The following is a 25386-nucleotide window of genomic DNA, read 5'->3' as shown; positions in this document are numbered from 1 at the left end:
CACCAGAAGTACTAGCCAAATCGAGTCATAATATGGGAATTTGCAGAACAAGTTCCCCATAAAGCACTCAGAGCACCTTGTATCTGATCTGCAGCACACGACTTTGGCACTATTTATGTAGAAAAGTATGATTTGACATTTGCTGAACTACCACTTTTCAGTCTGGTAAAAACTGATGAAGGTCCACTTTCATTTTCATTTAACGGTAGTATAATAGAAGATAAACCTGTGTCTCTAGAGCATTGGTGTTCTTCTCTATGTAATTATTGGGAGCACCTGTAGGAAACCTTTAAAAGACTTGGATGCCTCTGGCTGTTGGCAGGGCAGTGAGTGGCTGGAGTTTGAGACATCTGCTTCCTGGGAATAGTCGAGCTGATAGAGTAGAACTATATGCAAAGGCTTTGTATTTTCTGCCCTTTGTTTTTTCTTTTTTTCTGTTTTCTGTGGAGGTGATACATCCTTTTTTGTCTCTGTACACTATATTTTTCAGGAAATGGCAGCAGGTAGGAGTCTCTTTGGACTTGAGAAAGGGAAGCAGTAGCTTGTGGTCATCAGAACAGTATGTGGATGTGAGCTCTATATTTTAACACACTTGAGCTTTCAGTCAGGAGCAAAAATACGTCGTTAGTATTTAACCATAAATAGGAAAGATATGGCTTGGTTGTTAGACAGTCCTTTGAGGATCATCATGACATATTTCTGGAGAGACCATTAAATGCATTAGAAGTGTGCCAAATATCACTCTACCCTGGAAGTCTGGAGGGTTTCATTGTAGGCAAGTCACTGTGTTGTCCCTTTCACCTATGCGCAGCTGTTACCTGTGAAGTGCCCATACCAAGTGCAATTTTGAGCAGCACAAGACACAGCCACCAGTGCAGCACAAAATGGTCTTACCCTGATGTGCATCATCAGAATGAGAGGCAGCTCAGCAAGTAAAAGCTGTGTTGCTTTTCTTGCTTGAAGCATATTTGCTTACAAACCTAATGCTGTTTCAGTATTGTTTTAACAAATAGCTGCTGAAGAATTCCTACTTGGCCTTTACAAAACAAGCAATTAAAACCATCACATTAATATGAGACTCTAGAAGACTCTTCAGGAATGTGTGTGTTGGAGCGAATTGCATGGCAAAGCATATGTTGAGAAAGTGGCTGTTGGAAGAATGCAGGCTTGCTGCTACTGACCCAATCCACCAGTCATCTTGCATCTTAAAATAAGCAGCTATGCTAACCAAGGGGCTAAAGTATACCTGTACCAGCTTGAAAGCAACTCTGTCTAGTTATTTTTGTGAAAAACTGTGTAGTGAGAACCTTCTGTTTATGTCCTTGGTGGCTTTATCCAGTTCTTTCTTTCATGGGTTCTTACTGCAGCAGAGATTGGATGGGAGGAAGTGATTTCAACCTGCTGTTGGGACCTTCCGAAACGGCAAGGAGCAAGATGTTTTAACCCGTATGTCTTTTTATTTTTGTGAGTTGCGTTATTTCTCTTACATTTGAGCGATTTTAATGCATCGCTCTGTCTAGACTTTTTTAGAAATAAAATGGAAGCGTGTAGTGATCTGGGGACCTTGAGCTAGCAAGCCTCTTATGGAGGCATTGGCTGAAACACCTTGCTTGCTCTTTTTTAGATTTAGAAGTAGTGTCTTTCATGCCTAGGAGTTCATTACTGTAATCATACTCTTGCAGAAGAAAAATTACTGGGGGGCGGTGGGGGAAATTAGGATTTATTTATTTATTTATATCGGATTCTTATAAAGTAATATGCTGTTCATTATATTCAGATAAATCTGTTGGGAAATCTTCGGAACAGAGGGTGGGGACTGAAGTGCAGTCCTTGTTACATACAATGAGGACAGTTCGTGTTTTATGCTCCAGTCCTAATGTGGTACACTTACTCTTTGGTATGCAGCATTTCCTAAATCAATAAATGAGCTGTAATGGAAAAGGTAGCATTTAATAAGGAAAGACGTATGTTTTTTTTACAGATAACATAAAATATTGATTCTGCTATCAAACCTATAAGAGGTTACTGTAAACTGCAGAAACGGGAGAATAGGGTCAGTTCATGTACATATTTTTGTTATTGTTATAACTGTTAGCTATCTACTGTTAATTAAACTTTTTCCAACTTCCAGATAAATCATATGGTATTCTGGGAAAACAAGAAACTATATTAATGAGCATCAACTCTTTAATTATCCTTGTGACTACATAACAGGGACACATTCATGTCATTTCTTTGTGCAATAACTTTTGCAAAGAAGTATTTTTAAACTGATCATTAATTTTATGACCACAGAAATGAGATGCAAAATTTATGCTGTTGTCATTGGCACAGGTTCAAGGCACTACTGACATTATGTGTGATTGTAATGGAATGGCTGCCAACTAATGAGTCTATAGACATTTCGTTTGAGCATGCTTTGCTTTTAGATGTCTGATTAGGCTGTAATGCTTTCAATTATGCCTGCAAATTGTATTGGATACGTTTACCTGATGCCCATTGTTGCTTTGTAGTTCGGTTTTCTATTACATAAATGCAAGTTGAATGCTTTTCTTTAATTTATTGATGCTTTTTGGGTGTATTTTTAGGTACTTGGCACCTGAAGATAGGAGCAGTGGCTTGTGCTGCTCAACACTGACTCCTCTGACTATTCAAGGAGTAACACATGTAGCTTTAAATGCAATTCTATCTAGTTTTCCTCAGTAGGTGGAGTATAAACTCCAGTGCAACACCTTGATAGAGGAGCATGTGAAGGGGAGAAAGGGCAGACGTTACTCTGAGCAGGAATGGGAATGCAGGAGACCCCACAGAATCAACAGGAAGCCTCTCTATAAGCTGTCAGGAGCAATATCCTCATATATTAGTAGCATACGCTCCTAAGATGTCTTTTAACCCTGCCAGAATTAGGAGGCAAAAACCCAAGGCTGATACTAGCCTGCAGTCATTCTTTTATGTGAGCACGTAAAAACATTATGCACGGTTGCCTGTTAAAGCTCCAGAGCGCATCGAGTCAGCTCTCGTATCAAAATGCCTGCAGTTTTTGTATACAAATGAGATGATTTAAGGATTGCATTTCAAAGTATAATATAAATTTACAAATATATTTATTTAATCTAAATAAAAAATGGAAGATTTCTGGTTTAATCTAATTCTGCAGGGCTACAGGTTGCTTGTATCTCTGTTTAGTGTCTGTGACCTATTCTCCACGTTTTTCATCTAAAAAAAGTGTGGGTACCTAAATGTATTGAATGACGTGGGTTCTGTATATTTGTTCTGATTGCTTTATCAGTGAGGTTTTTTCCTATCAAAGTCTTCAAGTCTTTATTTAGGATTTAACATCTAGAGAATACTTTGAAGACTATAATTCTTTCTTCATAATACCTCAACACTCTTTTTTTCTTTTGTTTTAAGAGCCTTTTGAACTTGCATATTGTAGACTTAGAACAGATACTTATTATAATTCTACATTGCCCATGGTTTTTGTTGTTTCAAATACAGTATATACCTAGGACACATGGTGTGCCCTGAATATGTATGTATTAAAAAGCCCCTTGTTTCTAGGTATCTGGCTTTTATATGAGTGCAAAGCACAAAAGTTTACTGAATTTGAAATCCTTGGCATAATTAGAAAATGGTAATACTGTGACCTAATGGAAGAGCAGGGTAACAGTGCAGCTATGCAAACTTACATAAGAAATCACAACTTCTCAGAAAGAGGTTATGTATAGTTGAGTGGGGCTAAAATCTCCGGAGATGTTCTTTCTACATGTGTTCTCATCTATTTGTCATCCCTAAGTGCTGCTCATTTGGTTTACTCTTACTGTTCAGCCCATGAATTTTGAGTGCTGGAGTGTGGTGTTCGTGGAAATGTTTTCCACTGGAAATACAGCCTAATAACTTAAATTTATGCTGGCACTTCATCAAGGTTAAATGATAGTATGTTTATGCATAGCTCATAAGAGGACATTTTCAACTGACAAGCAGGGCATCGGAGGTGAGGGTTTATACATACTTATATTCTATACATTCTAGTACTAGTAAAAGTTTAGGATGGGGAGAGTGGAACAATTTTTGATACTGTATAGGTCTACTCTTTTTATATGGAGTCCATCATCTAATAAAGATATATATATATATGAGGCAGAGAGAGACAGGCAACTGGTCTCGGGTGTGTAAGTATGAAAGATGATCATGCTGGCTGTAAATATGGCGTAATATTTTCTGTTCATGTGCTGTCTGCTCTCTGGTTTTCTGTTTGGAGGAAGAGGTGAATCCCAGAGAGGGATAATTTACTTTTGATTGGATTGACAGGTGTGATGAAATGCAAATATTTTGGTGAGATTAACAGGATGGCTGGAGTGCTACTGGAAGATGGCAGTGTCAAAAATAGATTGGAGTCAGGTTCAGATTCAAAGCAGTTGTTATATGGCATGGGAACTTGAAAGGAAGCTTTCCCAAGAAAAGCATGCTAAATTAATGAAGGGTAAACCAGGTTGGTATTTAACAATCTTGGGATGTAAAAGAACTCCGGCAAAGCAAAGATCAGGCTTTGTTGTCTTATCTGCAGTGAAAACTTGCTGTTCTTTGCTAACAGCTGTGGTGCTTTTTGGGCACAGACTGAATTTTCCATGAATTTCCATGATTAAAAGGGAAGCAAAGTGGTAAAACTTATAAGCGTGGACAGACAGTCCTACTGATGAATGCGATTCATATGTCTGTGGATAGGAATATTTTCACTTGTGCATGGGCTTTATTTTGGGTTCTGAGAAATTAGTTATCTGATACAGTGCTCCAAAAGGGAGTACGTGAATAGAAAAGCATGTCTGGAGGTCTCCGAAAAGCTTTCTGTGTATGAATATATACCAAAAGGCAATGCTTGTGCAATTTACCTTTATATGCTTTTTAAGAAAATTGAGGGTCATTTGATCTTTTGGAGCATGAGCTTTATGATTTGGGTTTGGTGACAGTATCCTATTTAGTTATTGGATTCTCCTCCTTCACCCAGATTTGATTTTTAATCTTTTTTTTAAAAAGGAACAGTGTAATTTTGTGGGTTTTTTAAATTTTTTTTTCTCTATTTGCTATTTTTCCACCTCTTATTCACCTACATGGTATTAAAAAAAATAAAATCAGAAAATATACTGAGTTTTGGGAGGGAGAACTAAAATTTTGTCTAATTAAATGAAAGCCTCGGCTAATATTGATTTCACTTTCCCTTTTCCAGACTTTCACACTTAATGCGCTCTGATCAGTGTAATGCATAGGTTAGCTAATAATGTAGATTTTCTATATATTGTATACATAATGTGGATTTTACGTATATTTTTATATATTAGTAGAGGAATTCATCAACAGAATGCTGCATGAAGCTGCAAGTTGAGACTGGCTGCTGTCAGAAGGCGATTCCATTTTTAGTTTCGTGGGAGGAATACACATACACACGCATCACTTACAAAGTAGCACCTAATGATGGTGAAGAAAAGTGAAAGTGGGCAGAGGGCGACAAACTGCTGCCAAAAGTAGTTTGGCAGTTCCTTGGAGGGAAGTTGCCGCGGCTCCGTCCTGCAGTCGGGCAGGCAGAACTTGGGAGCTTGGCACTGCCTGTTTCTCCTCCTGCCACTGTGTCCCCTTGCCCACCTCTTTGCTCTGTGGTGTGTGTTTCTTCCCCCCATTCCCCCCCGCCCCGTGTGAGAAGCTGTCAGCTGTGCAGCGCTGGGAGCAGGTTCATTATATGACAGTTCATTATATGGAAGGAAATGGCTCCAGCAACATGTACATGGACAGTTAGAAGGTAACCCTAGAACAGCAGCACTCACAGCTGCACTTGAATGTACAAGGTATGTGTTACCAGAGTCCATGAGAAATGGTATTTTTTGGTTTCAGATAGGAACTGGCATCCTCCTTACTAATGAAAATATTTGCCTTTGGATTCTGTTTGTGTTTACATTTAACTACCTGTTTTAACTACCAATGTATCTCTAACTTTTACAGAATTGGAAGATGAGGAAGAGTCTGAGAGCTCTTTTTCTTCACCTCCTGATAGTGTCTCAATAGCATCTGACCGATACGATAAAGAGGATGAAGCACCCTCTGATGGTATGTGACACAGTTTACCTTAGAACGTACTAGATTTGCCAGTCTGCTACAAACTCATGTAATCGGATCCTTGTGATGCGAATGTTAGTGTTGGAAATCAGATATACAGATAAGCATCACAGCTGGGCAGTTTTCTTACCTTTACAAGAACCTTTAAAGGAACTGAAGAGCTCTCTCTAGTGGTCCTAGAGCATACTGAAGGTGTCTCAAATTTACATGTTTTTTTTTTAAACTCATGTTTTTTCATAACAAAGCATCTTCTGTAGATGCATGTGTTCTTAAAGACAGATCAGTGGCTAAAACAGTGTGAATATTTGCAGTAACAAATTGTTTGTTAATTCAACATTATCAGATTCTTGCTTAATTTTATTGTGCTACTTAATGGCTTACTGTATTATTTATCTAATAAATAATGAAACAGTTTATGTGATTGATATTTTTCTGCAAACTCCATGCAGAATAGGTTCATAAAATATTAAATTAATTATTCCTACAATGTTTCCTTCCATTAAGACAGTGTTTTGTAGAATGTTTTCATTATATACATTTTAAATTTGAGTTTGCATTTAAAAAAATATCTAGGCTCCATAGCTGTTTTCCATGTTGTTTTATTTTGTATTCATTAAATTTAATGCTAAATGCAACTGTTCTGAAGACACGAACAACTGAATATTTCAACAGTTAACAAGCTTGCTTTAGCATAGTGTCCATATTTTTGAGGTTCGTTTATAGTGTACATAATATAAATACCTTCTATGGATAATATAAGGCAATAAATTAAGTATATGTACAAATAAATTAACGATGTATATTAATTTGTGGCACTAGAAGTTAGATAGACTTACTAGTGAATGATGTTTTGTGACATGATATGATGATCAAACTGTGCAGCTCCATCTCGAAATACAATTGCTGAATGAAAATATGCTTCCCGCAACATAGCACTCCACATTTTACGTTATCCAGATTATTCCCTTTGGAAACATAAATTGCTTTTATGAGGTATAAAATTATGTCTATTGCAGAACAGGGATAAGTCAAGTACATGCATAAGTGATAAACCTTCTAACCACTGATTCAGAATAACACAATTTTTTTTTTTTTTATATCCAGAACTCTGTAAAATGTGTAACAGTAATAATCACACTTTTTTATTTATATTGAGCTTGTTGCATTTTGGCAATGCGACCTTCTATTAAAAAAATAAAAACAAGCCTTTTTGCTTTCTGGTTGAAATGTAATTATCAGTCAAATTGAATATGGCTTTTAGAAAACGCAAGCTAATTTTCCAAACTACAGATGAATGCAACTTTCCATGTATCTATTTTTGCTTACAAACATAATCTTAACGTTATTTCTAATTGTAACTTAATAACATGGTACTGATTGCATAAAGAGTATGTGACAAAATTGTACGACTATTTAAAGAAAGATATGATTATAGATTTGTTTCAAAACAGTTAAGAAAAAAGTGATAATGTTTGTAAACCTAAATAATGAATGGCTGAAGAATGCTGATGCTAGGGTGCATGAAATACCTTATGAGTTTGTACAGATGGGTGATTAATTTTTAGCCTATTTTGGAAGGTGTAATTATATGAAGAGGTATAATAGCTGCCCAATGATACCTTAGCTAATTTGTTCCAGTTTAGGTAGAAATGTAGTGGGTGCAATTCTGTTATATTTAAGAGGATTTTACCTCACTGGTCTTTCTATGTTTTACAGTAAATCCTCTTTAATTATCTAGTGGGAGCACAGCATGAGAAGTTGAGAAAAGGCGGTAGATTTTTATCTGTAAATACTTTCATTCATTGGAGGAGTTATTCTGTTTTCGTGTTTGAATGTCCAGTGTGTCATTCTAAGACCATTTTGATTTTAACACGTATAGTCCATCATTCAAGCCAGGCCACCTAGACTATATATGAAAGTGTACGTTGGGAGAATCTTGTAAGAGGTGGCCTGATCCTCAGAGGTGCCATTTGTTTCAGTTCTCATAGGCATGAATGGGTTTGTTGAAGCTTAATACTGTATTTTCCTGTTTTATCAGTCTGCTAATGTCTGATATTTAAACCCTACTCAGGAAGCTGGATATGTAAGGTAGACGTTTGATCTTACATGGTTACCAGTTTAGTTCAGCGGGGCTCTGTGCAGGTGTAAAACCTCATTTGTGTAGGATCAAGGCTGTCAGCATTAACAGAGGGGTCTAACTGTAGGTAACCAAATTAGGTGTTCTTTATTTGTACTTGAGTCCATTCATATTTTTATCTAAAACCTTTTATATACATTTTCTGCTATACCGCCCCCCCCCCAAACAGGCATTTATATACATGAGTTAGACTACAAGGTTTGTACAACTTTCTGAAAGCTTCACTGTTTCACTTTGCAGTGTTACTGTCAAAATATAATTTGTGAAGGCACCTGCTTGGTAACAGATAAAGAATTAGTGTATTACATGTACATTACAGTCATTGTAAAATTCTGGAGTTTTTGTGTGACCTTTGTCTAATGGTGTATTAATTACAGGAGAGATAATCCATTTAACAATAAGTATGGGATAACTAAATTAGCACAGGTCACCTAAAGGCCTTTTGTCAAATCTGATTGTTATGTTGTCCTTTTGACTTTTACCTTATGGTAGGCACTAACAAAGTATCTAAACTTTGATGGATTATAAACTCTAAACATGATATGTATTTTTCATAATGCTAATGTAATTTTCTAGGTACTGAAAAGGTCAAACCCCCACGTCTCTGTGTGCATTCTAAGTCTGTCTTTCCTTTTAATATTTCTTTTTCTCTGTTCCTCTGGTTCAAAAGTTCACTCAGTTCCCAAATGGCCACCTAATTTTCCAGTTATTCCCTCAAGCCATATGTGTTTTGGTTTCTTTATGGTTTATTAGGTACTGTAGGAAAGTAGCATAAGTTATATCTTCTAATGAAATTCAAGCACACTTCAGTGATGCTTTGACTTGATTGCTGGCAGCAATTAAATCACAACGAAGGAGAATGATGCATAGGCTTACATCTCCAGACACTCTACAGAAATTGGAAGAGGGATAAAACACAACAAAACCCCCAAATAAAATAACAAACCCCAAAACAAGACAGACAAAACAAAACAGCACTGCCAGGCACTCAGTTCTTAACTTGATTTTTTTTTTCTTTTTTTTATTGGCTAACAGCCTGATTGATAGCAAAATCATAACTTGCTGTATGCTAACAGGCAGAGTTCACTTGTAGGTTATTGTGAGCTGATAAAGGGTTAGATGGAGTTTTGATTTTCGCATTGGTCCTTGGTGCACCAGATTAATGGAATTTCAATGAGAGACTGGAGTAGTCACAGCTTTGTCAGAAAAACAGATGGAGATTCTATAGCCATGTCTGCTCATTAATACCAGTTGCCTGAAAGGTGTACTACTTCTCTATACAAAAGACTCAACATAATTGATTTTTGAGTGGGGTATTTTTTCACTTATTGATGACTAGGTTTCTTGCAACTTAAATGACAGGTTTTTGTATAGCACATTGTATAACAATGTTATGACTTATAAATTCTTACTCCCCTTCCATCTGTATTTTGAAGAATGCGTGTAGTGGAAAATATATATGTTTAGATCCATTAGAAACAAAAGCATACCAAAATACTTAAAAATTGAAATAGTAAGACTTTCTTTAAAGTTGGTAACAAACTCATTTTTGGTTGAGACATTAATGGGGAAAAGGTTACTGTTTTTCATTTAATTTTCCGTTTTCTCAGGATGGTATTAAATCTAGGTTCAATGACATGTGGAAACTTTCCTATTTAACAGTGTAATCTTCTTTTATGATCTCGAGGGATTTTTTTTTTTTTTGAACAGTAAAATTTTTTGGTTTATGGTATGGTAACTTGATTCCATAGCAGGAAATGGCATTAATATTAAAGGAATAACTTTCTGTCTTTGTAAGTACTGTGAGGGAACCGACCACTTCTGAAGAAGGTATGTCTGGTTAGCTCTGCAGGGAGTATGGGATTGGGTAATTACTGGATCTAAAGAGATCACAGTGAATGCTATGATAAAATAATTTAGATCATCATAATTTCTAGGGAAGGTCTAGAAATGTTGCCTTGAGCATGTAAGGATGAAAGAAGTACTAAAAATGTGTCTGGGGACCTGTATGCTCTTCAAATTATCATATTTGGCTATAGTTTATGAATAAAATATGCTTTTTAGTAGAAAATTGTTAAATAGGGTGAGAATCTCATACTAAAAATTCCCCGTAGTTGAAGTGGAGGAAGGTAGGGCCTAAGCAAACAAAATAGGACACTTGAAGAACTTTGAGGAATCAGAATAAATGAAGGGGTTGTGCTTTAGATGTTTATCATCAGAGTGCAGTCTTGAAAAGGAGCAGAACTTGTTGTTCCCTGCAACATGCTTTTCTTGGTATATTTTGTGGATGAAACAACAGGTTTTATCGCTTTGTTTTCATGCAGCTCCTCTGGAAAAGTTCTGTACAAGTCTTTGCAGGTTTGAGTCAACTATTTTACATGATCTATAGTAGTTCCTTTGCATGAACTTCATAATTTGCATTTTGATTGATCAAGTGAGAATGACAAATTGTGTGACTAAATTTTGCGTGTTGTTTCTTTTGACATTTTAAGTCTCAAATACAAGTACTGATTAAGTTTTGTTTTGTTTTTTTCCACTACTTGGTAGGCATACAGGTTTGAATACAGTCACTGAAGAAGGGTAGGGTTCAGCCTAAGATCTTATCTTTATGTACAAAAACTGTGTTCCATCACTGAGCCAGTTAAGCAGTATTAGCAGCTAAGTTAGCAAAGGTTGGAGAATGGACAACGCAGCAAGGATTTTTCTGTCCTCTCTCATTTTGCCCCTCCTATACCCCTAGTCTTGTATTGGTTTACCACTATTTCAGTGTTATAATCACGTACGTGGAGAGGATGTTTGGTTGTCTTGGGGATGACAGCGTTGGAAGTTTACCTGACTTATTCTAGAGGATTAGTTATTTGCTTTGCAATACTGGAGAGATTTCCAAACTAAGCACATGACATCCATTCAAAGAAGTGAGAAACTTCTTTAGTCGTCTTTTTTTTTTTTTTTTTTTCCTCATAGGCAGATCTCTTTGAAGGCAGAAAACCAGGTATTTTCTTATCCCTTATATCTCTTTAAATATTTAAGCTTGATTAAAAAAAGATAGTATTGAAGGGAGGTAAGATCTAGGTTTACTGAGACAGTTGATCTTTGGTAAGAAAAGGTGATTTTCCTTTATATTCTTAGGAGCTGGCAGGAGAGCAGTAGGATCAGTGCCATGGGAAAAGGGAAAGGTTGGACTTTGACCTACCAGCTTTGTTTTGAGAGCATGCTGGTTACTGTCAGAATTGTGACTGGGAAATAATGCAATTTATTATTTTGATATACGTAGATAATTCTATGTTTTCATCAACAGTTCAGTAGACTTGCTGTATCTGAACATGTTGTATGACAGAGGAAATACTATATATTGCAATGTATTATGATTCTGCATTTCTGGGACATTGCTGTCTGAAAAGGTAATACAATTGATCAGAAAGGCTGCTTTCAGAATTCGAAGAAGTCATAATCAGCAGCTCAATCTCAGGCAGGAAGATTAAAGTCTAAAATTTCCAATGTGGTATGCTGAGGCTGTCAGAGGAAGGATGCGTCACTAAAGGATTAGGCTGAGACACTTATGGTCAGTTTAGATGTCACACAAAATACAGTCTTTTACAAGCTGATGGAACACAATGAAAAGTAAAACATACTAAAGAGGAACTTAAAATGTGAAGCGTATTTTAAAAGTCCAATTTATGAGGATATTGATGCACATGGGACCACGTGTGTGTAAATTCCCAGATCCAAATCCGTTTGCTCGACAAATGAAAAGAGAGCGCTAACTTTGCTGAAATTTTCAAAAGCTGTAAGGATCAACTCCTTGTTGGATAGGAGAGACCTTAAGAATAAAATAAATGTATCATCTTTAGCATGCCTGAGACATTTCTTGTCAGACACCTGTCTCATCTTTCCTAAAAATCTCTAATGGTGAACTTCAGTCTTCCCCAAGCAGCCTGTCCCAATGCTGCACTATACTTGCTGTAGAGGATACATACCCTAAACACTTCTTGTCAGTCTGTTGACATTTCTGTTTTGTCCATAAAGGAAACAATTATGGCATATTTCCTGCCCCCCTCCCCCCCCCCCCGCCTTCTGTCATGAATGTATTTGAAGACTTAGAAGAGTCTATAACTTTCTGCATGTAACTGCTGTTGAAACCTTATGAAAAGAACAAGGGGATGAAGTGCTTGCTTGTTTGTTCATTCGTAGCATCCATAGCAGCGGATATAGCAGAAATTTTGGAGACGCAAGAAGTTTTAAAAAAAAAAGTGCACGTGAAATATGCAAAGCTAATCTAATAAATTTTGATTTAAACCGTTTGCACAGAACAGAAGGGATTAATTTCTGATAGGAAGCAGAAGTTTTAAGTGAAATTTTGGCCCTATTAAAGTCAACAGTAAAGTTAAAAATAGCATCATGTAGGTTAACAGTGTGTACAAATTGATGATACTAAAACATTTGAACTTCTAATTATCATGATGAAAAACTTCCTATTAAACAATAAACCCCTGTGTTCTTTTAACATTTACCTTTCTCCCATGGGAGAGATGACATGGTTTGTTGCTCATTTTATTTCATCTATGTTGCTTCAGTGACTGAGCAATAACAAAACAGCCATGTATGTTCCACGACTATGCAGGACAATATCCACAATAAAAAACAAATAATGACCTGCTTAACCCATTTCTTTTTCATATTAGATCATAATTTTATTCAAGATACCTAACAATGTTATGGTAAAAAAACCAAACAACCCAGAAAGCTGAAGTGCAATGGATTTTTCTATTTACTTTATATTGCTTGTTGGCCTATTGTTTTTCTAGATCGGTTCTTATACATCACAAACAGCTGCAATAAAAAGGAAGAGGGAAGGTTTTCCTTACCCTTTATGATATGTCAAGCTTTTCAGGTTTGTTTTGGAGGCTGTTAATTATGGATTTAGGGTGGTGTTAATGCTTTCCTCAGCTGAGTGAATGTCTGCCTTCTGATTTCCCTGTAATTCCTCTTTTTGCCTGCCAAGCGTTAATGGCAAATCAGCTTCCATTCTGCTCCTTACTCCTTCCCTCCCAGAACCAGACGGATGCATCAATCGTAGATGATAGTGCTGCTTCATGCTACTCCAGTGGCACCTTGAGGTGGGTACCCTTCTAGCACCTTTCCAGAGGTGAGCAAGTCCAACAGATTGTTGCTGCTCAGCATTCGGCACAAGAGGCATCTTTTCCTTCCTGATAGCTACCAAGTACAACTGGAAAATGGGTCTGCCTTTAGCATATACTGTGCAGTAGACCCAAACATCTTAGGGGAGAACAAACTCTACAAAAACATAATGGTTTGTTTTAGGCTAGATCAGAAATAGATAAAACAATGCTCTTGTGTGGTACTTTGTTTTCCATGTCAAGGATGAGGCCTTAGGATATAGGAACCAACTGGGAAAAAAAAAATAGCCTTGCAATAAAAGTAAGAATTAAAATTTCTTCCTCTGAATTGGCGATTAGGAATTTTTGCCTGTATTTAATTTATTGCCTGCACTGAGGTGTGTATTAACACCAACGAGCAGAAAAAGATTTTTCCCATATTCCTGTTTTTGTGTTTTAACTGATTAGTACTTTCTGTAGAGGTGCAAAGTGTATCTGTAGAGCTGTTTTCTGTCAGGCGTCATGCAATCCAGGCATTCATTTAGTGGATTTGTGTTTGTTTCCTTTTAAATAAAAGGGAAGTTGCAGTGGGTTAACATTTGTGAATTTTGAGATTCAATTTGAATGGAAAAGTAAAAACTTTGAATGGAAAAGCAAAAACTATGTCATGAAAAGGTTTATTAAAGTGTTTTGCAAAGAAATAAAAACCATCGTATATTAAATCTTTGTCATATCCACTATGTGGGCAAGTTCATTATTGCCCTTATCGAGAAGATGTTGCAGGTATTGTTCACTGCTTAAAAATTTGTAGCAGGAACCATGCTTTCTTTGGACATCTGTCACTAGACAATATTAGTTTGATTGATAGTTTCCTCAGTATTTCTTCGTAGATGTTTACTTGTATTACTTAAAAGAGTAGGACTTTAGAGTAGCAGACTAAAAATGCTGAATGCTGTCTTTTCTCCAAACTAAATTTATTCCTGCAGTTTCTTAACTAATACTAGTCAGAGCCTATTCACCACTATTGCAATAGTGATAGACAATATCCCATGAGGATCTTAGCCCTCTCTTCTCTACTGCTGGTAGTCAGAAATAGTTTTGGCCCCATTTTGGCCAAGGAATTATGAATGATCCTATACTATAAAATGGAGGAAAACCTCTTTCTGGGTTAGACAAGACTTTCCTGGCTGCCTTCTGAATATTTTCTCTGTCTACCTGAACAGACATTCCTTAATGGAAAGTACATCACAGCCTGATAATAACTTTCCAGAGATATCCTAGTCTTCATATAAAACATCTTTTTGCTTGTTCCTCAACAGTCAAATTTTGTGTTTATGTATATGGGTGATGTGTAAATACTCACAACGCATATTGAAAGGCGCGGTTAGTTTATAATGTGATTCACGTGTCTGCACTTGTGCATCACCACTTTGCATTGAAGAGGTAAGGGGAAAGGATTGGTGTTGAAAGAATGTGATTGTGGGCAAAAGGATGTTTGGACTGTGTACATGGCTGTGCTATAAGATGAAAACGGGATGGAGACAAGTGGTCCAAGTCTTCTTGGTAGGTAACAGATAAAGTACTCTTTCGCAAGTGTGGATAAAGGAAATGGGCCTTACTACTGCTCTTGCCTGGGAAGAAGTTAATGGAAGTGTTGTTATTGACTTCCAATTAAAAAAAAAATAAATAAAAATTAACCTTGCCTGTCTTCAGGTGGAGAGTCTAACACATTCTTAAAATTCCATCTATTTTGTATTTAGCAGTTTGAATATGTGTTTGTCTTTTTGACTTCGAAAACAGCTTTCCTTATGTGAAAGTAGGAGTGGAGTAATTTTTCTCCCTTTAACAGTTTCTTCAGAAGCTAGCTTTAATTCTGTATTTTAACAGAAAAAAAAAATCATGAGACTACCACAAACTTTTTTAATCAAAGCTTTTTGGAATATTTGTGTGTGTAAACTAACTGCAAGTTAAAAGTGCAAAAACCACAAAGGAATGTAGTCGTAACATTGAGAAGTGCAGAGATTTTTTTTTTTTCTGTAATTGGTACAGATATGGTTTGGAATTTTAGGTGGAAAATAAAAGCTGCAAAATAAAAACTTTATTTTTACTTGTTAACCACAACACATCTGCAGCTTTTATTTGGAAATATGGACTACGAGATGCAGTTGATAGAGGTGCATTTAATTTTTGCTATATGGCATACCTTTTTTTTTTTTTTTAACGTCTGGAATCTTCCAGTGCTCTCATTCATTTGAGCAATATTTAGAATGTGGTATAAAAATAATGTGAAAATGCCGTAGTGAGCTGGTGATAATTGATTTACTCCATCACACTGAAATACCTCTTGTTTTCCTCTTCCTCATCCCTTGGGCAATAATCATGGGATCAAGCTGCCAGTCTGTAGATATAATTTTTCTAGCAGTGCCATCTGGCTCCTTGGCACTGGAAGTTGTATTGGCTTCTTTGCTGTTTCCACTGATTTTTGTCAAATGTTAGTCTGTTGATGAGATGTCTTTTGCTAGTGGATACTGATTTCCAACCCCCCCCAGAGTATATTGGGTTTTATTGGTGTTGTAAGGGACCACTTATATGGTGTGGGTTTTGTTGTTGTCTTTTGTGTTGTTTTTTTTTTTTAATGGAATTTGGGACTTAATATGGGATCTCTTTGAGGAAAAATTAGGATTTATGTATCAATTGGCTGCTTCCACCCATGTTTAAAATACAGTTTCCCAGGATTTTTGTACTTTTTGAATAGTACTAGCATCATGTCCTCTCACAGTTTTTTATAGATCTTCAACGTTAATATAGAATTGTCTCCTTTTTGTTTTTCGTAACTTTCACTCTTTAAAGAAATTATAGATTAAAAATAAGAATTTGTAGGGTCTGTGTAACAGATGTAACAAACTTTATGTTTTTGAATAACCAACCAAGCAAACTATCTTTTTTTTAATCACAAAACTACAGTTTTATTTTTGCTGTCAACTTTTCTTAAAAGAAAAAAAAAAGTTCTGGAAATGGTGTCTCAGTAGAACAAACACATCTGAGTTGCTTTATTCTATTTGAGCCTTAGATGGGTTTCACTGCCATACAAGATATAATGATCACATTGATAAAGAGTTAGAAAAGAATGCTCTGTAAATAGTATTTTAATGGGGATGGGAGGCAGGAGGAGAATCCGCTTGATCTAAACTCTTTTGGTAATTATTATTGTTCGTATTAATTTCTGATTTTTTTAAAAATTTATTTCCTCTACTGGTCAGAAACATTCACTGAGGGGGAGGGAGGGAAGCCTGAGGAGCCAAGAATCCCTACAAATACAGAGTTTCAGAAAACCTGTTTTTATTCTGCTTCAAAAAAAAATTGCTTTGAATATTTTGGGTGAATAAAAAAAAATAAATCCAAAGCTCTTTCTGTTGTTATGTAAGTGAACTCCTATTCATCAGGACAAGGCGAACTAATTTCAATCCTTTATATATATATTTTTTTTAATTTTTATTTTAACCACCATTTTCAGGTGCTATGTCTCAGATGAATAAATTATACTCATCCCTGGGTGTAAATCTAAATTTTTTTTTTGTGTTGAAAGTATTTTCTTGAAGTTTTTCAAGGTAACCTTATGAACCCTCAAACATGAGCAACTGTGTTTAATTGGCCTATTGGAATATTTTTATACTATTATCCCTAAAAGTAGAAAAGTATAAACATTATTTATTTATCATAGCCTTAGTACTACCTTAGTGTAATGCCTTTGTTAATAAAATACTGTTAAACTTGTATTTAAATCAATATTATTGTGCTTTCCCAGCGCTGGACAAATTGTCCAGCACTGGAAACAATAGGACTAAAAATCTTACATGGGGCAAGGAGGGCCTCGGTGAGGTTTTTGTAGCAGTTGGTTTGAATTAAATTTCAGGGATCTCTTGGTGTCTCTTTATAGTAGTCTTTTAAAGAAGATGACGACGACAGACAGGGTGTCTGAATGTGGGTCTCCTTATCGGTAACCTGACTCTGATACAAAGTGTGTATTTTTAACATATGAGTTCAGCTGAAAGAATCTATAGAAAGGGCTATAATATCAAAGTATGGCCAGCATAGCTAAATATGCATGATCTGTTGTTAATAGTAAAAGTGTAAGTCTTTAGGTTCACGGAATATATTCTCTCATGAAAGATTTTAAGGGCGTAGGCTATTTTAGCAAATCACGATATACCTCAAATCTTCGTTTTGTTCGTAACTAAATGTGAAGATAAAATGTTGCCGCTAATCAATTGCCTGGGATGCCACCTCATTAAGATTTACACGATCATCAAAAATGCCCAGAGTTGTTTGTTGGCTGTATCCTAACTCAAATATATAAAGGGGGATACCACAGCATTTTTCTTTAGAATCGCAGGGAGTTCAGTGACCTTTCGTGGCAAATTATGTAGAAAGAAAATATTTATATTCATTTAAAATAACCTCCATGAAGAAATAGTCTCATTACCCTGTTTGATCAATTCCTTGCAGCCTGAGCTGTAGCATGCTGCTATTGCCATTGGTTGATGGAATACACTGAGAAGTGGCTAATGGTGATGGTGCTCATCAGGACAGGGTTCAGCCAGCGGTCAGCAACAAATAATTCAAGACTGTTTCTAAGTTTGTGGCTGGTGGAATTTGCTTCTTGCCCCAAGCCAGCAGCATTGCTGAGCTGGGCTATTTGATTAGAAGAGAAGCATATTTGCTTCTTAGCAACTGCACATTTGCACAACACACAGACCTATGCTGCCTCCAAAGGTTTGCCTTTTGTGATGGTGGAATAATACTTTTCTGTTGATTGACAGACAAAAGAGATCTTTGCAATGCAGAAGAGTTTACAACCAATTTTTTCTTTGTCTTTTGTAAACTTATCAGAGGTGCTTCTTAATTTAGCAGTGCCCGATGCAAATTTGTATATGCAGCAAGAGTGGCCATGATTTGAACTCCTACATCTAAGCTATCACCGCTACGCGTATTTAAAGGACAGATGCACACTTATGCTTAATCATTGGTGTGTGCAGCTTTTTCCCCAGCAGGTCTACTTAATGGAAATTATTTTCTACTGTATTTTGAAATAAATTTTAATACGTACATTACTATCTCCCACGCAAGAGTGATATTCCTTTTATAGAAGATAATGATAAAGTGAAAGCTGTTCTATTCTCAGTGCTTTTTTAAAATATATTAACAAAAGTGTGGCCATGATTGCGATTCCAGTAGTGTGTGTGTAATTTTCGATGTAACATTTCCCACAGGAAGTAAGTCTACAGGAGAAAATGTGTCTAGTCAGTCAAAGGCAAAGGTATTTATAACACTGGTAATCCTTGAAAAAAGACAATTTAGGGAAAAGAAAGCCTGAGATTTACAGTCTTAGAAGGCCAGGGCAAGAAAAAAGCAAACCTTTTTTTTTTTTTTTTTTTTATGGTTTTACAGCTCTTTTCACTCCTGGCCTATTGTGGAAGTTTCCGTATTGCCATAGTGGAGCAATAAATTGCTGATGTGGTTACTGAAACGTTGCATGAAATAGCAAGTACAGTTAGTGTTAATGTGGGTTTTTGATGCAGATATCTGCTTGCATATTTTCCTAAATAAGATTTCTGTTTGCTTTCATAACTAAAAACAGTAAGTACGTTTCCAAGTGGGCTTTATAGTCTGTTAAAACTCTGTGTTTTAAGAGATAGAGAGAGTTAAGGCGGGAGTGCACAATAAAAGGACTGTGGGCCATATTAGCATGGCTAACATAAGCATCCGGGAGTTTAGTTACTAATAACCATTTCGGTGGCAATTCAGAGCCAGAAGAGGAGAGGAAGAAAGCTCTCTGATATGATGAGGCAATAATAAGCCCCAGATGTCCCTCTTTAAGTCAACATTAAACCTACTAGAGTTTTAAACCCTTTTTTGTGTAGGAATTTTGTTTTAGCCAGGTGAACAATTTTAAATAAATCATAATCCAAAACTTAGGCTTTTTAGAGAATTTTGAGGATGGTGAGGCAAAGTGAAAGCTATGAGGGGGAATCAGGGTCTGTTCTGGAGAAACAGGTATTTGGTGTGTCCACACTACTGAGCAGGAAGCAAGGTGTAAAAAGGGGTGCAACTGCTGTGTTGGAGCCCCTGTAAGGGCTGATTGGTGACTGACTGCTTTCTCTTCCTTGTTAAATTTGATGTGTGTTTATAGAGATTTTTTAGAAGGGTGTTTTGACGTTGTGGTAGGATTTCAGAGTCAGTAGGGAGAGGTGTTAGCCTTGGCTTAATTTCTGAGACATTCAGAGTTGTGATAGTGTGATAAGGTGGCTGCTTGTTATGCTGCCGATTTGCCAGAGAGATGCTTATGCCTGGTTGACTTATTTTTGTACCTCGATACCTGTTAAGGTGTCACCTGTGTTCTACCCAAATTTTGTATTTCTTTCAGTAATATATGCTCAATGAATTAGTGTTGGGGTTTTTTTGTTGTTTGGGGGTTTTTTTTGATAGCAGAGCGCCTTTTGCAAGCACTAGGCTTTTTGAACAAAGTAACTAAAATATGTAGGAATTGCCATATCGCTACTATCAAAAGGCAGCTATATCCAAGGTAGAATGCAGTAGCTTTTACAATGGCGCTATAAACAATACGGAGCCATTTAAGAGCAGGATATGAGGAATATCTCACCTAATTGAAATGACAAGGGGGATTTTGCATAGATAGATGCAATTATTCATATTGGAGGTGGGCCAGAATGCTGGGGTTATTCCCCCCATCTTCCTAATTAGGCTTTCAGTTTCATTAGCAGTCATTGAGATATTGGGTGACTGACTTGTGTATGAACATAACCATAACACATAGAATATTTTATTAATTTATTTTTTTATTATTCTTTAGAAGCATCTCTTGGATTATGTTAAGAATTCTGTATAACATTATTATGGATCATTTTTGGTTGTATAGCTCAAGACAGGTAGAAATGAAGAAGTGTTTTAAGATGAGCAGAACACTGAACGTATGAAGCCTGAAGGCAGCACAGCTATGCCTATTTTTGGGTGGACTGTGTGCCACAACGAAGCCACTAGCATATTTATATTAGTGGCATTTTATTTTTCCTTTTCCACAAGAGAATCTACAAGGATTTCTACCTTTACAAATGCGTATGTTGAGAAGGGAAATTAATCCAGCTTTGTTGTGCTCCCAGGATGTTTTCAACCTGGGGTAAATTTAACTTTGAGCAGGTCTGAGGAATCTACAGTTCTTGTTGTCTTTAAGCCCTAATTTAGGAAATATAACTTAATGTGTATGGTATCTTTAAATTCCCTTGCCACTCTAATACACTGTCATTGGATTTTTTTTTTTTTTCCTCCCCCTGTTTGTTAATTGCCTTTGTCCTTCGGAAACAGACATTTTGAGGGAGTTTTGTTTTCCTTTTTATGGAACAATAATGAGGTGCAGTGATTCATACCATACTGTGTTGATACCAAATACCTGCTTGCTATGTTTTCGAAAGCACCTTGAGTGTCTGAACCTTAATTAAATTTCTAGGCCAGTCTTTTTTTCCAACTGACTTCTCCTTTTCCAAGTTCTATGATTAGTGTCTTTTTGGGAATGTCAGGTACAGAATTTCTTCATTGTATCTGCAGTTAGTGATAATTCAGATCTTTAATTAAAAATAGCCTTCAATGAAGAACATCACAAACGTAAACCAAAAAGGTGAAAATGTTGTACAAAAGCAAATCTACTGAGTCAAAATGTTTTAAAACCCCCAAATCATGTTTATGAAACTGAACAAGCTAAAACAATGATAATCACCTTAAAACCAAGAAATAAATTGAGTAGCTCAGAACCGGAGTGGTTTAGGTTATTGGTTGGGTTCCCTCTGCTTTTTAACAATTAAATCAGAACAATGCTATTCTAACGTAGCATTATAATAACGAAGAGTGTGGTTACAACATAACTAGTTATCCTGGCTCCCACTTCTGTACAGATGAGGCCATAATTTGTCCTTTTGGTTTGATACGTACATTGATGATCCTCTTGTAGTTCTTCGTGCATCCTTTAGGACTGAGATTCAGTTGTCTAGCTCTGATGGCTTTTTCATGTTAGCTTCTTCATCTGTAAGATTGTTCTGAGTAATATACCAATGATGTGTAAATAGTTTGAACAAAGTTATCTTTGTGTGTTGTATGTCCCTTCCATACCCAGAAGTAACTTCTTTTGCCAAGATGTTTTATTGGCTAATATTGTATTGTTGAATAAAATGATGGTCATGAAATAAGGACAAATAGAAGAGTGATTAGTCATTGTATTCATTGAATATACCTCTAATCTTGCACAGAAATGGGCTTTAGTTGTGATATAAAGACATGCACCGGTATAGATAATGCATGAAGAAGTTGATGCTGGAGTCTTGTCCTTTAGTACTTCCATGTCACTGACTGGCTTCTGTGTAGTGTTCTCTAGCACAAGTTTATCAAGTGTTTTTCAAGAATTTGTTGTCAAAGTATGTTATTTTTTAGAGGATAGCAAATTTATGTGAGGAAATCTGACAGTGCATTTGCGTAACTGTTGTAGATGCAAATACTTTTGCGGGAACCAATATAAAAAGGAACCTTTATAATGATTAGATTTTTATTTTGACACAGTTTTGTTGCTAGTCATAGATTTATTGGCTGCTTGTGGAAGTTCAATTTATGTACAAACTGAAGTTGTGATTTAGCTTTTGGGGTAAAAAAAAAGAAAAAGATATGAAAATTGGCTAAGTGACAATAAATGCATGTAATGTATTTTTCATGTGTCACCTTATTTTCATTGGACGAAGGCAGTTTTTGAATCCTCTGCTGTGTATGTATGTGTCCTTAATTTGAAAGAGTCCATGCTTCAGAGAACCTAATTGGGATAAAAACAAAAAGTGGGAGAAAAGGTTTGAAAACAGATGTGCAAATAGACTAGTGGAGGACCTAGGTTGTAGAGAAGGTGTGTGGCAGGGACTGGAATTAAATCTGTCACGTCAGTTGCAGTCCATAGAAATCTCTTCCTCCTTTACTAGAAGTGTAACTGTCAACTAAGAAGTCTAAGTGGTTAGACGTGCAGCAGTTTTATTCAGTGCATTACCACTTATTGTTATTTCCATATTACTGTATTCAGGCTTGAATAGGCAGCATTCTTTTGTTGTAGTACTTGTTCACCACTGCAGGATACCCATGTTCTTGATGTAGGGAGAGAGGCAGAGTGACAAGAGCTCAGCTAAGTCCTTAAACTAAAACCACTTAACATTTGACAGTTGTTATTTTGTTTTTTGAGTGACAGTGAGAATTGAAAAAGTGTGTGTTCAAACTGAGGTAAAATTTTGGTTTTGATATTGGTGTATGTCCTAAGCTACCACCATTTTCAATGAGCTATTCGTATGTGTTAGGTAACAGCATTTGTACCTGTCCTGATTTTATATTTAAAAAGGAGGGGAAGAGAAGGCAACATTATTAGGATCAAAAAGTGTTTTTATTGGAAAATAGTTTCATTTAAATAATCAGAGTCATCTTACTGTTTACTGTAAGGATCCTCCTTCATGGTTATTTTCCTCGGTTTTTCTCTATCAGCCTGATGTACGCTATAGCAGTCACAGAAGACAGTATGCAGTTTTCTGTGAAATGCATGAATCAATACATATGTGACATCTCGATCTTATACATGCTGGAACCTTCCCTCCACCCCTTCTCTCTCCCTCCCTCCAACTGCTTACATTACTTTGAAAAAGTGTATGTGTGTGTGAGGCAGGGGAGAAACAGTAAAGTGGCACAGCAGGCCAGAAAATCAAATGTTTTTCCCTGTAAATATTTAAAAAAAAAAAAACAAACCCATAATGAAACCAACAACATTTCACAGCATTTCTAGAAAGATACGAATACTGCTTCTCTGTTATGAAGAGGAGCAGTGGAGGCAAAGTAGCTCTGACTTGTCCAAGATTGCAAAAGGAATCTGGTTAAGAGCCAGGACTAGTTCAGCATTTTCTAGCTCCTGCTTACATGGTAAGATCTCTCCGTTATGTCTCACACTTTTCAGCTTACTGAAGTTTTTGACAATTTGAAATGAATATTAAAGGGACATAGGGTAAACTTTTTTCCCCCTGTCCTCAGAGACACATAATTTATTAACAGATGTCATCCTAACGTGTACACAACTTCCATGGCTTTGAGTGTTATTGTAAATGGTAAAAAGACTCTCTTTGGTTGGGTTTAAACTGATGCCATCTTCTGAAGTACGAGAGATGTTTGTAGTTTTGTATAATGTCTTAATTGTAATAAGATTATTTTACTATTAGAATGTTGGTAGTCCTCTAACTATTTACAAAAAGCATATTCTGCTCTGATTTTTAAATATCAGAAAAATCATTCAGATAATACAAGGTATAAGACTCCAGCACCCCCCTCCACCCCTCCGCAGGAGTTGTAGCAGTGCATTATACTACTGATATGGACACTAAAACTGTGAGTTTTCCCTTACTGGTTTATTTGAGGGCATCGCTTTTTTCTTTTTTATGAAAAAGGTGGTGGTGCAATTTAAAGGCTGGTATATAGACCATACCAAAAGTGGTAAAGTAAGTTCTGAAGGCAATAGTATAATTCTTTCTATCTGACAGATCACAGCTTAATTTACATAAACTGGTGGAAAAGTTTATGAAAGTTACTCTTCAACTTTGCAAGTGATTTAAGTGATTTGGCTTCACTTTAAAAACAGCAGCCTAAAACTGAGCTGCCTGAGTATTATCATTACTCCAAAGCAGCATAATTACCATTAGGAGAGAATTGGTTCCTTTAAAGGAAAAAATAATGAAGGGAAAACTTCTTAAAATGAGTTTTATTACATTTTTCTTATAAAATTAGTCTTTCATTTTGTTGATTAATGCTTGAGTTTAAGATTTTGATGTAGGCATTTCACCATTATAATTCTGAAATATGGGAAGTCCTTGAAAACATTCCCGGATTGCCTTCTGTCTGTCTGCCTTGTAAAAGATCCTTTCAGTTAAATGGACCATCCTCCTTAAATGATGTCATTAGCTTGGATTGAAAAGACATTGCCTGCAGGGAAATCATTTAATTGTCTTAAAGTGCTCTACTTCTGTAGATCTTGAAGCAGCACCCTCACTTCCATCTTTGTATCAGATAATTCATCTAAAATTCTGTTTTTAATCTCTGACGAAATATTGAGATGTAATTTCCACTTTTATTGGAGAAATTTGAGACCTTTTATAGTCTTGTCTCTGTCAAATGGATGGAAAAGTTTCGCTTGTTGAAATGCAAATGGGTACGGTCTTTTTTGACTTAAAGAATTAATTTAACTTGCATTCATGCAGTGCTTTATAAATATTAATGTATTGAACTCCTACGTTTCACTGATACCAGGATACACTTTTTTACATGTGTATTTCAAAAATCTGTAATATTTGCTTGTTCAAACGGAAAGTTAAGTTTTGGGGATAAATGCAAGCTTTTTTTATTTTTGTTTAAGGTAATGCATTGCATTTAGGAAAACAAAAATAATGACCATCTGCTTTTTTTCATTAGACTTACCAGTTTCTCAGTCATGGAAAAGTCAGTTTGTCAGGGATGCTGGGAATTTTTAATCGAGCAGGCCTTCAGACCACCAAAAAATAAAACCTACGTGTATCAATGAGCTACTAATTTAATTAGAAAATATAATGCTTGAAAGTATATTTTATGTTTTTGTCTATAATCTATTGCACTTTTAAAACTATTAGTCATTTAATCTTAAATACTTCAAAGCAGGAAGAAAAGTGTATTTCAAAACTCAAATTTTTATATATGTAGTTTCTGGCTTGGAGAAATGTAGTACTGAGAATGCTACAAAATTTTGAGAAAATTTTGCCCCTCACAGAGGCTGGTTTTGCCTTTAAAACGTAAAAAGTGGTGTTTCTGATGCTTTAGTAAGAAATTAGTAGGTCTCTATAGTCTTATCTTTCTGTACTGTTGAAATACTTAAAAAATGCGTTTCAAGACTACTCCTGGATTTCTTGGGTTCTAATGAACTTTGTT

The 25386-nt window shown here is 36.0% G+C and overlaps 1 protein-coding gene across 1 annotated transcript in view; it reads left to right on the top strand.

Annotated features, from left to right (window-relative positions):
• Window positions 1-25386, top strand: part of SKAP2 (src kinase associated phosphoprotein 2) — a 122154-nt gene that overhangs the window by 17970 nt on the left and 78798 nt on the right. Inside the window, exon 4 of the mRNA XM_063325056.1 lies at window positions 5992-6096. Within this exon, the coding sequence (XP_063181126.1) occupies window positions 5992-6096 (105 nt within the window). The remainder of the gene's footprint in view (window positions 1-5991; window positions 6097-25386) is intronic.

The sequence above is a fragment of the Chroicocephalus ridibundus genome, chromosome 2 (genome assembly GCF_963924245.1).
Source record: "Chroicocephalus ridibundus chromosome 2, bChrRid1.1, whole genome shotgun sequence".
Classification (NCBI taxonomy): Eukaryota; Metazoa; Chordata; class Aves; order Charadriiformes; family Laridae; genus Chroicocephalus; species Chroicocephalus ridibundus.
This window is presented reverse-complemented; position numbering and strand designations above follow the sequence as displayed.